Source organism: Bombina bombina, chromosome 1 (genome assembly GCF_027579735.1).
Source record: "Bombina bombina isolate aBomBom1 chromosome 1, aBomBom1.pri, whole genome shotgun sequence".
NCBI lineage: Eukaryota > Metazoa > Chordata > Amphibia > Anura > Bombinatoridae > Bombina > Bombina bombina.
The window spans coordinates 682,919,615-682,935,819 of NC_069499.1; the positions used below are offsets into that span (position 1 = coordinate 682,919,615).

A 16,205-nucleotide genomic window follows, 5' to 3' on the forward strand; every position below is an offset into this window, starting at 1 on the left:
CTGACCCAAATGTATTCAAAGTTATGCAAATGAACATGGTAGCCTCCCTGCCCTTACCCCAACAGGCCCATCAACCTCCAGAGCCAGGACCCCCAACATTAATGGCCAAAGAAAGGGCCCCCAACCTCCAGGGCCAGACCTCACACTCCAGGGCCCTCACAGCGACAGACCCTCGGCAGGACCCCCACACTCCAGGGCCCCCACTATACTGTTTAGTTACTGTTAGGACAAATCCCTGCTGCTTTATATATATATATATATATATATATATATATATATATATATATATATATATATATATATATATATATATATATAATAAAACTACCGGGCCCTGGACATGTCCAGCTAAAATTTACCGGGCCTTGAGGTCACTTTGGTTGAGAACCACTGATATAGATGACTGAGCTCATGCACATGAATTTAGTGAGGAGTAAGCACTGTTTTGCTAAAATGAAAGTCTGACAAAAGTAATGAAATGAGGGGGCAGTCTGCAGAGGCTTAGATACAAGGTAATCACAGAGGTAAAACGTGTATTATAACTGTTGGTAATGCAAAACTGGGGAATGGGTAATAAAGGGATTATCTTAATCCTGGTGTTGACTGTCCCTTTAAAAGAAAAAAATTCACAACAAAACTGATCAAACAAAAGCAGCATTATAAAACATAACATTTAATACTAGATCATTGCAATCTCACTTGGTTGATGTCAGATGGACATGGAAGATCTGTAAATATAATGCATCACTCATTTTTGCATGAAACTGAAATGCAATAAATATGGGTCTATGGCTAAAAACAAAACAAAAATGTGCATTATGACTACAAGATTGTGCCTTTATCTTTAATTTGATACTAAAATGAAAAATAACTCAACGTTTTAATGATTTGCAAAAGTACTTTAAAATCCTGGCTAGTATATTTGCCTTCTCTCCTTTAATTATGACCAGTTATGGCTAGGGTTTAGGTATTTGTAAAGCAGCATTCTAAAGAAAAAATAGGTTATAGAATTTATCCCATGCTAATAAAAATAAAGAAATAATGGTGTTGAATGTCCCTTTAAAAACGTGACTTTTGATCTACCGGTCTTTGTAAGGAAATATTGAGAAGACACATTGTAATTAAATTTTATTTATTTACAGAACATTTAGTAAAACAAATCATTACTATTTACAAAGTATAACATGTGCTGCATGTTCCCAAATCATTTAAGGTTTCCATAATTAAATTTTTCTGGGTAAAGTAAAATCAGTATATATCTTCACATAATACACATTTATCTGTTCACATTTCACTCAGAGAGGCTACTGCATAAAAATGACATGAGTAATAAAGTGCATTTTTTTTCTTTAAATTAGAAAAATGGTCAGTGTTCAAACAACTTGTGATACTAAAGGGGTGGCTAATTATAAAAGCTGACATTTTATTAAAAGTTAAATAAGATCAATAAAAAAAGATTTCAAGTTTAGTGTAAATAAGTTGTTTGCCATGTGCGATACAGTTTTGAAGACAAACTGGAAAAGTTAAAATAGCAAAATTTAAGTTAAAAAAAAAAAAAGTCACTCAAGAAAGGTTCTGTATTGCACCTATGAAAGCTTTTCAGTTTAACCGTTTATTGCAAAGCAATTAGATTTTTCATGGTTCATAAAAGTCATCTGGGAAACTGACTATTCACAGTTGAAATTTTCAGTGATTATTTAGAATGTACAATTTAAAAAAAAATCTAATTTACTTCAGTTATCAAAATTTACAGTGTTCTCTTGGTATCCTTTGCTGAAGATCATAGCTAGGAAGAGTCAGGCATTTGTACTCTAGGGCAGTTTTGCAACAATGCTTTTAACAGTGATATATTGCTGCCATCTAGTGCTCAAAACTGTAGATACACAGAACAATGTACATTTGAGAATATAGAAATAAACTAAAATAACGTGAAAACATTTTTAAAATCAGGTGTCATGTCCCTTTAAAGGCACTTATTTGGTTGAAATAATTTAACACAAACTGATTATGGAGGATGTTGTAGTATTCTATCAATTCAGGTTTTTTTTTTTTCTCCTAGCAAGAACACACCAAAGTGAAAGTTCAAAAAGGTAAAATAGGTTAGACATGGATTGTGTTAAGAAAATAATAAAGTCTGAGCTTGGGGTTAAAGACAATCTAGCACCCTTTAAACACCCTCTTAGCAATTAACTTTTTTGTTTGTTTTTTAAAAACCATGAGAACACACCATGGTTTAACCAAAGTTACATTAAACATTTAATAATTGGAATTTTCCCCCTTAATACTATAAATTGCATGTTTTTTAAGTAGGGATATAATAGCTAAATGTTTAAGACGATAAAAAATAACCTGTTAAATGTTTATATTTTCTTATTACCAATACAGGTGAAAACGTGATACAAATGTTAGGAAAAAATTTAGCTTGTCACTTTAAAAACCATGGTGAAATACTTTTAATAGTACATATCTGAAAAATAAGATTTTTACATGTAAAGACACAATTGGTGAAATTGTATTTCAGTGGTCCTAGGCACAGAACTGATTGCTAATTACAAAATATTGACATTCAATAATTAAAATATTTCACTTTATCAGCAAAAAAAATTAAAAAATAATATTGTGTGAATAAATATTCAGATCATGGATACACTAAAAAAAAGTTTGACATCAAGATGTAAGGTCTTAAAGGGGCATGAAACTCAAAATGGTGTATTCCTGAGCCTAACTACTTGCCTCTCAACCGAGGATGCAAAGTAAATTTGTGAATACATTTTTATTTTTTATTTTTAAAAAGTAAAATGGATTTAAAAAAAAAAAAGTTTAATTGTACACTCTAAATAGTGAGGAAAAAAAAGTTTGATGTTCCTTTAAATTCTACTTGTACTAATTAAAATATATGTCTCCAGAAGAATTCAGTCAGTATGTTCTTTAATGCTAATGACTTCTTAGGGCATGGATACATTAATTTTAAAAAAATAACTAATTAAAGGTATATAAGAATAAATTCATGTTTATTTTACTATGGCCCATATGCTTCATAAAATACAGTAAAACATCTGCTAGAAAAATAATTTTATTAATGTGAATCCAATAAACTGTTTTATATATAGTATATGAAATTAAAAAAATATATACATGTATTTGTTTACTTTGTAATCTATATTTTATGAAACATAGCGCATTTCGTGCTTGCTAACAGAGGAATTAAAAAAAAAAAAAAAAAAAAGAGCGCCTGCAAGACTATACAAGACTATAGTAGGTTACTTTCTATACTCCTTAGACATCATTCAGAAGGACTTTAAAAGGCACATGCATGTAAATTGGAGCTTTTTTACTATTGTAAGAGATTAAACACAATCAAGTTAAGGAGTGCTGCTGAGCTGATCATGAGCAGGATATGACTGGCAGCAACAGCAAAAGGATTCTTCAGCGATTGATAAAACTCATTATGTAAAAGCAGTATTTGCCTCAATTATGATTATAAATACAATATATATATATTACAGGTAAGTAGGCCCATTATTTTATGAGGTATCTATTGTAGAATGAAAACAGTCTTAATTTATCATTGTAAAATTGCTGTAAAACTGGAAATTATTTAGTTACAAAACAAAAACGAGCACTTCATTGACTTTCTACTTGCAAGATCTAGTCATTGCAAACTAAAAATGTGCTTACTGCAAAGAAGCACTTATATGAGGCTTCAGTGCATTCTTAATATTTATGAATGGATTTTTAAAAAAAAAATTACATTCTCATTGCCCAACTACTGAACTTGTTGGGCTGGGATTTTAAAAATAAAAAGTAAATTTAACCAGTGTGTTGGGATTATTCTACACCAGTGAGAAGTCTGATTACAACATACAGAGTGTCTCATTTTGAAGGAGGAGACAGGACTGAGCTGTATGTCTGTTTTCATGACTTAACATCTTGTGTCTGGGTTTCATCACTTTGAAAGGTTGGGTTATCCATGTGAGGAAGGACAGCAATTGCCATGGTGGAGGTGTCATTGTTTACAAGTTCCAAATTATCATCTGTAGAAAAAAAAAAAGAAAAGTTAGTTATTTACAATACAGGTATATATATATATATATATATATATATATATATATATATATATATATATATATATATATATATATATATATATATATATATATATTTTCATTCCTTTACAAGTTACATTCTAGTTACTCAAATACAATATCTCTCTAATTACCCTTATGACTGTTCAGCTTAACCCCTTGAGTGCTAATGACGGCTCTGAGCCGTTGCAGAGTTTCTCACTCAGGTGCTAACGACAGCTCAGAGCCGTCGCTAGCACTTTCCCACCTTGAGGGAGATCTGGGGGCTCCCACCCGCTCCTACCCCGGCGATCGTGCCTGTAGAGTGACAGGCATCGCCGGGGCTTTCCGTTTTGCATGGTGACGTCATGGGTAATGATGTGATGACGTCACCGCGCAACTTTATTTAAAAATGACAATATAGGGAAAGGGGACATGCTGCTTAGAAGCCTGTATCTCAGGCATCTAAGCAGCTACAGACCCCCAAGACCCATCGTTGGAAAGGTAATCGCCTAACCTTTCCAACGGTATAAGTTTAAAAAAATTTTTTAAAAATCTAAAAAACCCTCAAATGTGCTTAGCACCCAGGTGGGAAAGTGCTTAGCACTCAAAGAGTTAATGATGGTCATAACTTTTTGACATGTTGCCACTCTTATGCTGCATATCCTATACTGGGATGTTGTAGATTTTAAGGGACATCGGCTACTGCTCTTTAACATTTGTTATAGGGACATGAAACCCATTTTCCCCCTTTATGATTTCGGTAGAACATACATTTTTTAAACAACATACTAATTGACTGCTATTATCAATTTTGCTTTATTCTATTGCTATCCTTTATAGAAGGAGCCGCAACGCACTACTGGGAGCTAGCTGAACACATTGGTAAGCTTATAATAAAAAGGCCTTTATGTGCTGCCACCAAACAGGAGTTAGCTCTTAAGCCACCTAGGTATGAGATGCCATGAGAATGAAGCAAATTCGATAAAGGTAAATTGTAAAGTACTGTAGTTTAAATTGTATGTTGTATTTAAATCATAAAAAGAATATTGGGTTTAATGTCCCTTTAATACTAGAATCTTTAATAAAGTATTTAGTTTTATTTTTTTTATAAAGATGCCCTTTACATCAATCTTATCCTTTAGACAACTACAGTTAACCTTTTAACGCCGTTATGCCGTTCTATTCCGTCATAGTTACACTGGGCTTTAAAGCCTTTATGACGGAATAGAACGTCATAACAAACGGCTGTCCTGAAGCCTTCTGTGCTTCAAGGACTTGATCGCAGTCTGGAGGGCGTTCCTAGGGTTGTAGGGACGCCCCCCAGATGCGATCCAATAATTGAAATCTCGCAATCGTATGTACGATCGCGTAGTTTAAATTTGTCTACATCGGAACAGGTATTCCGATGTAGGCACTTGAACCCTGTCACGAAAGGGTTAAAAGGGACATTAAGCTGTTTTATGTATTATATATAATAAAAAAAATAGCTTTACAATGAAAATGTTTTTGTTTTGCCCGCTTTTCCTGTAATTTAACTCTAAATATTGTATTTCTAAACCAAGAGACCCTGGAGTGTGTATCATAGAATGCAATACCCTCAGACTCCTGCGTGTTTGACAGTAATTGGCGGATATGCGCAGGAGCTCATGTGTCCCTAATTGGCCGTAGTAATGAAAGGACGATAAACAGCATTCAGTAGGCAGGTCCTATACCTGTAAAACAGTTTCAAACCTTCTAACAAAATTAAAGTTTTAAAGGTTTGTTTTGCTTGCAGATCTTTTGCAACTCTACAAATAATTTCTGATACATAATTTTAAATTTTGACTTTAATGTCCCTTTAAAACAGATTATTATTCCCTGTGGGTGAGACAACAGTGGAACTGAGTGTATTATAAATAATTATAAATAATTATTGCAGTTATAGTGGAATTTGTGTGTTTAAAAGGTTCGCTGTAAGTACTGACGTTCAAACATTTTCAGAAAAATAGCATCATGATAATTATAAAAACAAGAACTCATGATGATAAATTAAAGGGACAATTTTTTTTTCTCATGATTCAGATTGTATAGACAATATTAAATAACTTTCCAATTTACTTCTGTTATCAATTTTTCTTCATTTTCTTGTTATCCTTTGTTGAAGAGCTGGGATGTAAGCTCATAAGTGTGCAGGTGTCTACAGCACTATATGGCAGCAGTTTTATACAACGTTATACATTAGCAGGATCACTAGATGGCAGCACTATTTCCTGTCATGTAGTGCTTCAGGCATGTGCACGCTACCTACCTAGGTATCCCTTCAGCAAAGAATAACATAAGAGCAAAGCAAATTTCATAATAGAAGTAAAATTGAAACTTTTTTACATTTTATTCTCTATCTATATAATGAAATAATTTTTGGGTTTAATGTCTCTTTAAAGATAAAGAAAATGTATTTGTCATAAATTTAATCAAGAGACAGATTACTCAGACACATTCTATGTAAAAGATCTGTTGAACATACACCACAATTAGCAGCAACATTACATATTTTGTCTTGGTTGTGTTGTCCTTATCTTTTGGTGCACATTTTCTGTACTATATAATATTTCCCAATTAACGGATTCTTAGTATAAAACTTTGTGCTATTTTTGTTATATTCCTTTAACACCCCGTTTCTCTTCTAAAGAATAAGCAAGTTTAGTACATTTTATCAAAGCAACGGTCTGAAACAAAAATGACTTGCACCAACAAATTTTGCATTACTGATTCCACAAAGGGGTTAAACACATGAAGTCACACCAAGGAGCCACAAGTATTACAGCTCCCAGGTAGAAAACTGCTGGTAATTCGCAGCTACATGCAACTGCAGCTCTTGATTGGTTCACTAGCCATGTTTTTCCACAGAAGCTGCAATTCCTGTGGCTCCGAAGCAGGATTTTGCCTGTGTGTTTATCCCTTTTGTGGCGGACTTTAAATTATAGCATTTTTTATTCAGAATGTCCCTTTAAGGACTTAAAACATACGGAATATGTGATATGTTAAGTGCCAATTCTATATGCCTTTTTCAATGTGTCTGGAGATACATTGCAATTTTCTATTGCAAGTCTCCCCCCCCCCCTCAAAAAAGGGGCAGCCTTGAGATAATGAGGCTGGGGGCTTAATCAGGTAGGTCTTGAGTCATGTAACATTGGGTGTAGACTGTAGAGCTAGGGAGAAAGCACAGTTGTATGATAATTTAGACAGGAGTTGGCTAGGTGGTTCTTAGCTAAAGTCACTTTTATATTGCTATGATGAACCGCAGGGATAACAACCACATATTTTACACAAAATATCTGCATGCAAAATTAAGTGTTTAAAAACTGTCATTTTGTTAGAATTTTTTTTATTGTTCAGCAGGCCCTGGACACACCCCTTTCAAAGTTGTTATATTCATTTGCTGTTTTCAATTAGGGACAGATATACAAGAGCACCTGCACATATCATCCAATCACTGTGCAGCATGTAGGAGGATCAGAGTACCACATTCCATGGAATGCACTTCTGTCTCTCTGTGGGGGACTGGAAAATCTACAGCTTTCAAACTAAATTACAGGAAAAGCAGGGAGAAAAAAAATGAAGGTAAATTGCAAAGATTTTAAATTATGCTAAATTAAACATTGATATAAATGTCTAACTATGGCAGTATCATTAACACAGCTAATGGTTTCCATATTGGTACATAATAATACTCTTATACACACTACGCCACTAAAATTTCCCTGCTTTCTCTTTCCATTTGCACACTTACAAATACGCTCCTCATTCTCTGTTGGCTCATCTCCAGCATGAATAGAGGCATATCCAGAGGATGCATTGTCACTGTGAGTTTCCTCTTCTATATGAACTGTACCTCTCTGGATTTCACTGGAAACAGAGGGTATTGCTAAGGATGTATCCATCTCTTCTTCATCAACGGGCTTAAATATAAACCAAACAATCTTTTTTTAAATATCTTCTAATAATGAAACAAGACTTTAAAAAATGGTGCAAACAATTTACTTGTCAGTAAGAGGTGTTGTTGTACCATTACATATTAAAAGTATTCATCATATAAAGAAAATGTTTAAAGATTTCTACATAATTTAACATAGTTAATACATAGTAGATGAGGTTGAAAAAAAGACTTAAGTCCATAAAGTTCAACCTATACAAATCTAATATACTTAAAAAAATTGCCATAGATTTAATTGAATTAGTTTCCTGCAATGTTTAAATGTATTTTTATGATGACTAGTAATTAAATGTTTATAGGACATTGTCAAAATAAAAATCTTCCTAGATAACATTCAAATTGAAATTGTGATTTGTATGACTTGCATCATCATACAAGTCGCTTTAGTACTTGGAAAACGTTTTTTTCAAACTCTATAGAACTATAAAAAGGTAAAGTTGTCACTTACTGCAACTCCTAGTGATTTTAGGATGTCACACTTGCACATTGGACATGTTCTATGCTCGAGGAGCCATGGATCAATGCAGTTCTTGTGGAAATAATGGCTATGGAATAAGGGGAAAAACATCTCATAACAAAACTGATAGTAGATAAAATTACAAGTCAAAAGGAAACTGGCAAGAAAGAACTAGCACTTTATAACAATGTAATCCTGTATATTTCTCTACACTTATCTTAAAACATGGCTTAAGAGATTTATTTAGATTTGTAAAGTAATGGACAAGTTTTTTTTAATGAGTGGCCCTACTGGACTTTCTTTTACACAGTTGCATAGCTTGTGTAATACAAATATATAGGTTTCTAATATAGTTTAGCCCCTGCGCTAACAAAAAAAAAAAAAAACTTGCCTAAAGAACCAGAGAGAATTTTTAGCATTTTTGCTATCATTCCGTATAAATGGAGCCTTTGATTTTTTATTTACCTATGAAAACTATATATATTTTTAAAGTAAACCATTTCCTCTCTAAAATAATGCCTCTGAGGTGGTATTATTGGCTTCAAATTTAAAAAAAAAATTAATTCGTTTTTTTGACAACTAGAAGGCCTTTAACTGCAGCTGCCCTACTACACTTCTGAAATTAATGGCAGTGATGTGGTTAATCAGTTAGCATGTAGAATTATTAGCTATAGTGGAAGGATTACCCTCCCACCTTCCACCGCTGATCCCTACCTGATCCCTTTCAAACAGCTTTTACCGTCCTCACTGGCCACCATCATCTTAGGTACTCGCAGACAGTCTGCAGTTTAGGGCTTTTATTTTATATTTTTTGTATATTTATTTTTTAGAGCGTCTTGTCTAGAGGATCTCTCCTCACCCTCTTACGTCCCTGTTCCCAAAAAAGTCTCTCTAACCCCCCCTCCCTCTGCTCCCCACCATGTTTGTTACACATTTGACAATTCTTTTAGAAATATTTTCCTGTCATCATGGAAACCCAAAAAAATAATTTATGTAAGAATTTACCTGATAAATTCATTTCTTTCATATTGGCAAGAGTCCATGAGCTAGTGACGTATGGGATATGCATTCCTACCAGGAGGGGCAAAGTTTCCCAAACCTCAAAATGCCTATAAATACACCCCCCACCACACCCACAATTTAGTTTAACGAATAGCCAAGAAGTGGGGTGATAAGGAGCGAAAGCATCAACAAGAAATTGGAATAATTGGGCTTTATACAAAAAAATCATAACCACCATAAAAAGGGTGGGTTTCATGGACTCTTGCCAATATGAAAGAAATGAATTTATCAGGTAAATTCTTACATAAATTATGTTTTCTTTCATGTAATTGGCAAGAGTCCATGAGCTAGTGACGTATGGGATAATAAATACCCAAGATGTGGCACTCCACGTAAGAGTCACTAGAGAGGGAGGGATAAAAATAAAGCCAGCCAATTCCGCTGAAAAATTAATCCACAACCCAAATCAAAAGTTTTAATCTTATAATGAAAAAAACTGAAATTATAAGCAGAAGAATCAAACTGAAACAGCTGCCTGAAGTACTTTTCCACCAAAAACTGTTTGAAGAAGAAAAAACATCAAAATGGTAGATTTAGTAAAAGTATGTAAAGAAGTCCAAGTTGCTGCTTTGCAAATCTGATCAACAGAAGCTTCATTCTTAAAAGCCCAGGAAGTAGAAACTGACCTAGTAGAATGAGCCATAATCCTCTGAGGCCGGGATTTACCCGACTCCAAATAAGCATGATGAATCAAAAGCTTTAACCAAGATGCCAAGGAAATGGCAGAAGCCTTCTGACCTTTCCTAGAACCAGAAAAGATAACAAATAGACTAGAAGTCTTTCTGAAATCTTTAGTAGCGTCAACATAATATTTCAAAGATCTTACCATATCCAAAGAATGTAAAGATCTCTCCAGAGAATTCTTAGGATTAGGACACAATGAAGGGACAACAATTACTAATGATGTTGGAATTCACAACCTTAGGTAAAAATTTAAATGAAGTCTGCAAGACCGCCTTATCCTGATGAAAAATCAGAAAAGGAGACTCACAAGAAAGAGCAGATAATTCAGAAACTCTTCTAGCAGAAGAGATGGCCAAAAGGAACAATACTTTCCAATAAAGTAATTTAATGTCCAGAGAATGCATAGGCTCAAACGGAGGAGCCTGTAAAGCATTCAAAACCAAATTAAGACTCCAAGGAGGAGAGATTGATTTAATGACAGGCTTAATACGAACCAAAGCCTGTACAAAACAATGAATATCAGGAATATTAGCAATTTTTCTGTGAAACAGAACAGAAAGAGCAGAGATTTGTCCTTTCAAGGAACTTGCAGACAAACCCTTATCTAAACCATCCTGAAGAAACTGTCAAATTCTAGGAATTCTAAAAGAATGCCAAGAGAATTTATAACACCACCATGAAATGTAAGACTTCCAAACTCGATAATAAATCTTTCTGGACACAGATTTACGAGCCTGCAACATAGTATTAATCACTGAGTCAGAGAAACCTCTATGACTAAGCATTAAGCGTTTAATCTCCATACCTTCAAATTTAATGATTTGAGATCCTGATGGAAAAAAGGGCCTTGAAACAGAAGGTCTGGCCTTAACGGAAGTGGCCAAAGTTGGCAACTGGACATCCGAACAAGATCCACATACCCAAACCTGTGTGGCCATGCTGGAGCCACCAGCAGTACAAGCGAACGCTCCATTATGATTTTGGAAATCACTCTTGGAAGAAGAACTAGAGGTGGAAAGATATAAGCAGGTTGATAACTCCAAGGAAGTGTTAACGCATCCACTGCTTCCACCTGAGGATCCCTGGACCTGGACAGATACCTGGGAAGTTTCCGGTTTAGATGAGAAGCCATCAGATCTATTTCTGGAAGCTCCCACATCTGAACAATCTGAAAAAACACATCTGGGCAAAGAGACCACTCTCCCGGATGTAAAGTCTGGCTACTGAGATAATCCACTTTCCAATTGTCTATACCTGAGATATGGACCACAGAAATTAGACAGGAGCTGGATTCCACCCAAGCAAGTATCCAAGATACTTCTTTCATAGCTTGAGGACTGAGTCCCACCTTGATGATTGACATATGCCACGGTTGTGACATTGTCTGTCTGAAAACAAATAAATGGTTATCTCTTCAGAAGAGGCCAAAGCTGAAGAGCTCTGAGAATCGTACGGAGTTCAAAAATATTGATTGGTAATCTCGCCTCTTGAGATTTCTAAACCCCCTGCGCTGTCAGAGATCCCCAGACAGCTCCCCAACCTGAAAGACTCACATCTGTTGTGATCACAGTCCAGTTTGGACGAACAAAATAGGCCCCCTGAACTAAACGATGGTGATCTAACCACCAAGTCAGAGATAGTCTAACATTGGGATTTAAGGATATTAATTGTGATATCCTTGTATAATCCCTGCACCATTGATTCAGCATACAAAGCTGAAGTGCTCTCATGTGACAATGAGCAAAAGGGATTGCGTCCGATGCTGCAGTCATGAGACCAAAAACCTCCATGCACATAGCTATTGAATGGTATGATTGAAACTGAAGGTTCCGACAAGCTGCAACCAATTTCAGACGTCTCTTGTCTGTTAGAGACAAAGTCATGGATACTGAATCTATTTGGAAACCTAAAAAGGTTACCCTTGTCGGAGGAGTCAAATACCTTTTTGGTAAATTGATCCTCCAACCATGTTTTTGAAGACAAAAACACTAGTTGATTCGTGTGAGATTCTGCAGAACGTAAAGACTGAGCAAGTACCAAGATATCGTCCAAATAAGGAAACACCGCAATACCCCGCTCTCTTATTACAGAGAGTAGGGCACCGAGAACCTTTGAAAAGATCCTTGGAGCAGTCGCTAGGCCAAAAGGAAGAGCAACAAATTGGTAATGCTTGCTAGATATGAGAATCTCAGGAACTGATGGTGATCTGGATGAATCGGAATATGAAGATATGCATCCTGTAAGTCTATTGTGGACGTATAATGCCCTTGCTGAACAAAAAGCAGAATAGTCCTTATAGTCACCATTTTAAATGTTGGAATTCTCACGTAATGGTTCAAAATGTTTAGATCCAGAACTGGTCTGAAATAATTCTCCTTCTTTGGGACAATGAACAGATTGAATAAAACCCCGTTCCTGAACAGGAATTGGCACAATTACCCCAGATACCTGCAGGTCTGAAACACACTTCAGGAAAGCCTGAGCCATTTCTGGGTTCGCTGGAATGCGTGAGAGAAAGAAACTTCTCACAGGCAGTTTTACTTTGAAACCTATTCTGTACCCTTGAGAAACAATGTTCTGAATCCAATGATTTTGGATTGAATTGATCCAAACATCCTTGAATAATTTTAGTCTGCCCCCCACCAGCTGAGCTGGAATGAGGGCCGCACCTTCATGCGGACCTGGGGGCTGATTTAGACCTTTTAAAAGGCTCGGATTTATTCCAGACTGAAGAAGGCTTCCAATTGGACACCATTCCCTTAGGGGAAGGATCAGGTTTCTGTTCCTTATTTTGTCGAAAGTAACGAAAACGGTTAGCAGCCTTAAATTTACCCTTAGATTTTTTATCCTAAGGCAAAAAAGCTCCCTTCCCCCCAGTGACAGTTGAAATAATTGAATCCAACTGAGAACCAAATAATTTATTACCTTGGAAAGAGAGAGATAGCAACGTTGATTTAGAAGCCATATTATCAGCATTCCAAGATTTAAGCCATAAAGCTCTTCTAGCTAATATAGCTAAAGACATATATCTGACATCAATTCTGATGATATAAAAAATGGCATCACAAATGAAATTATTAGCATGTTGAATTAACTTAACAATGCAATACACATTATGGTTTGATACTTGTTGCGCTAGGGTTTCCAACCAAAAAGTTGAAACAGCTGCAACATCAGCCAAAGAAAAAGCAGGCCTAAGAAGATGACCTGAACATAAATAAGCTTTCCATAGATAAGATTCAAGTTTCCTATCTAAAGGATCTTTAAAAGAAGTACTATCTGCCGTAGGAATAGTAGTACGTTTAGCGAGAGTAGAGATGGCCCCATCAACTTTGGGGATCTTTTCCCAAAACTCCAATCTATCAGACAGCAAAGGGTACAGTTTCTTAAACCTTGAAGACGGAGTAAAAGAGGTACCCAGTCTATTCCATTCCCTAGAAATTACATCTGAAATAGCATCAGGAACTGGAAAAATCTCTGGAATAACTACATGAGGTTTAAAAACTGAATTTAAACGTTTACTAGTCTCCTCCATATCTAACGCAATCAACACCTATTTCAATAAGGAATAAATATACTCCATTTTAAATATATATGAAAATTTGTCAGTGTCAATATCTGAGGCAGAATCTTCTGAACCAGATAGATCCTCATCAGAGATAGATAAATCAGAATGTTATCGGTCATTTAAAAATTCATCAATTTTATGAGAAGTTTTAAAAAGACCTTTTACGTTTATTAGAAGGTGGAATGACAGACAAAGCCTTCTGAATAGAATTAGAAACAAAATCTCTCACATTAACAGGAATATCCTGAGCATTAGATGTTGAATGAATAACAATAGGTAATGTATTACTACTAATGGAAATATTTTCTGCATGTAAAAGTTTGTCATGACAACTATCACAAACTACAGCCGGAGGAACAGTTACCACAAGTTTACAACAAATGCACTTAGCTTTGGTAGAACCGACATCAGGCAGCAGGATTCCAATAGTGGATTCTAAAACAGGATCAGATTGAGACATCTTGCAATATGTAAGAGAAAAAATAACATATAAAGCAAAATTATCAATTTCCTTATATGACAGTTTCAGGAATGGGAAAAAAATGCAAACAGAATAAGTCTCTGGAAACCAGAAGCAAAAATACATGAAGACTTAAATAATGTCAAAAGCCTGGCGCCAAGTATGACGTCCACAACTGACAAAATATTTTTGGCGCCAAAAACGTCTGTAACAAACACGAGCATCATAGATGACGCAACTACGTGAAAATTCTCGGCGCCAACTAAGACACCGGAAATGACGAAAATACGTCAAATGTAATTCCCGCGCCAAAAAAGTCTTGCGCAAAGAATGACGCAATAAATTATAGCATTCTGCGCACCCGCGAGCCTAACAGCCCGCAATTTAGAAAAAAGTCCATTTGAAAAATTTCAGGTAACAATTTTTTTTTTTTTTTTTTTTTTTTTAAATATGCATTTCCCAAAATGAAACCGACAGTCTGCAAAAAGGAAATATACTGATAAACCTGAATCATGGCAAATATAAGTACAAACATTATATTTAGAACTTTACATTTAAAGTGCCAAACCATAGCGGACAGTGTCTTAATAAAGGAAAACATACTTACCAAAAGACCCTCATCTACATAAAGTAGATAGCCAAACCAGTACTGAAACGAGAATCAGCAGAGGTAATGGTATATAAGAGTATATCGTCGATCTGAAAAGGGAGGTAGGAGATGAATCTCTACGACCGATAACAGAGAACCTATGAAATGGATCCCCGTTAGGATGACCATTGAATTCAATAGGTAATACACCCTACACATCCCTCTGTCATTCACTGCACTCTGAGAGGAACCGGGCTTCAGCATGCTGAGAAGCACATATCAACGTAGAAATCTAGCACAAACTTACTTCACCAACTCCATAGGAGGCAAAGTTTGTAAAAACTGAATTGTGGGTGTGGTGGGGGGTGAATTTATAGGCATTTTGAGGTTTGGGAAACTTTGCCCCTCCTGGTAGGAATGTACATCCCATACGTCACTAGCTCATGGACTCTTGCCAATTACATGAAAGAAATGTTTATCCTACATAGCAAAAAAGTAAATGAGCTGTAATATATTTTTATAATATTTTCCCATATGTGCATAAGTTACTCCATTTTATATTAATTTTAGCAAGGGCAAACTAACTCAGCTGAGAATAAAATTACACTTAAATAGTTTGATCTTATTTTGCAGGTTTTATTCAAGCTAATGTAATATAATTCCAGCAATTTTACAGTCTTAACAGTGAAATCACACATTCCAAATGTATTATAGCAGCAGAGTTGTGCAGTCATAATATACAAATAATTTAATGTAACTTCCTGTTAACTGCTTATAACAACTTTTGAATTGATAAAATATTTTAGAGGTTTCATTTGTTATTCAAATCATAACTTATTTTCAGAACTTGAAGCAAATTTGTTCAGTAATTTAAGTTATTAATGAGTGGGTAGGTGGTAAAAAAAAAAAAAAAAAAAAAAAAAAAAAAAGCTTTTTTTTTTTTTTAAAGTATTAAGCGGATGATTTTTTTTTTTTTTTTTTTTTGACAAGGCTACAGCCATAAACAGGTGCACCATTTTTTTGGGGGTATTGTGACTCAGTATTCCTAGTTTTCTTTATCACTATTTAGCTCATTAGTTTCCCAGATATAAAGATTAAAGGGACAGTATACACCAATTTTTATATAACTGCATGTAATAGACACTACTATAAAGAATAATATGCACAGATACTGATATAAAAATCAAGTATAAACCGTTTAAAAACGTACTTAGAAGCTTCCAGTTTAGCTCTGTTTAAAAGGTTACTGGAACACCCCCTGCTAGTGGGAAATATCAGACCCTCCCCCCTTCATTTGCATATGAAAAGACCCTTTACAGAAACAAGCTGGAGTAGGTATCTGACG

The 16,205-nt window shown here is 35.1% G+C and overlaps 1 protein-coding gene across 1 annotated transcript in view; it reads right to left on the reverse strand.

The window, feature by feature from the left end:
* Positions 1–1,115: 1,115 nt before the first annotated feature.
* RNF128 (ring finger protein 128) overlaps positions 1,116–16,205 on the reverse strand; it is a 114,318-nt gene continuing 99,228 nt past the window's right edge. The window contains exons 5-7 of the mRNA XM_053699163.1: positions 8,489–8,585; positions 7,837–8,005; positions 1,116–4,034 (exon numbers count right to left, since the gene is read on the reverse strand). Of these exons, the coding sequence (XP_053555138.1) occupies positions 3,916–4,034; positions 7,837–8,005; positions 8,489–8,585 (385 nt within the window). The 3' untranslated portion in view covers positions 1,116–3,915. The remainder of the gene's footprint in view (positions 4,035–7,836; positions 8,006–8,488; positions 8,586–16,205) is intronic.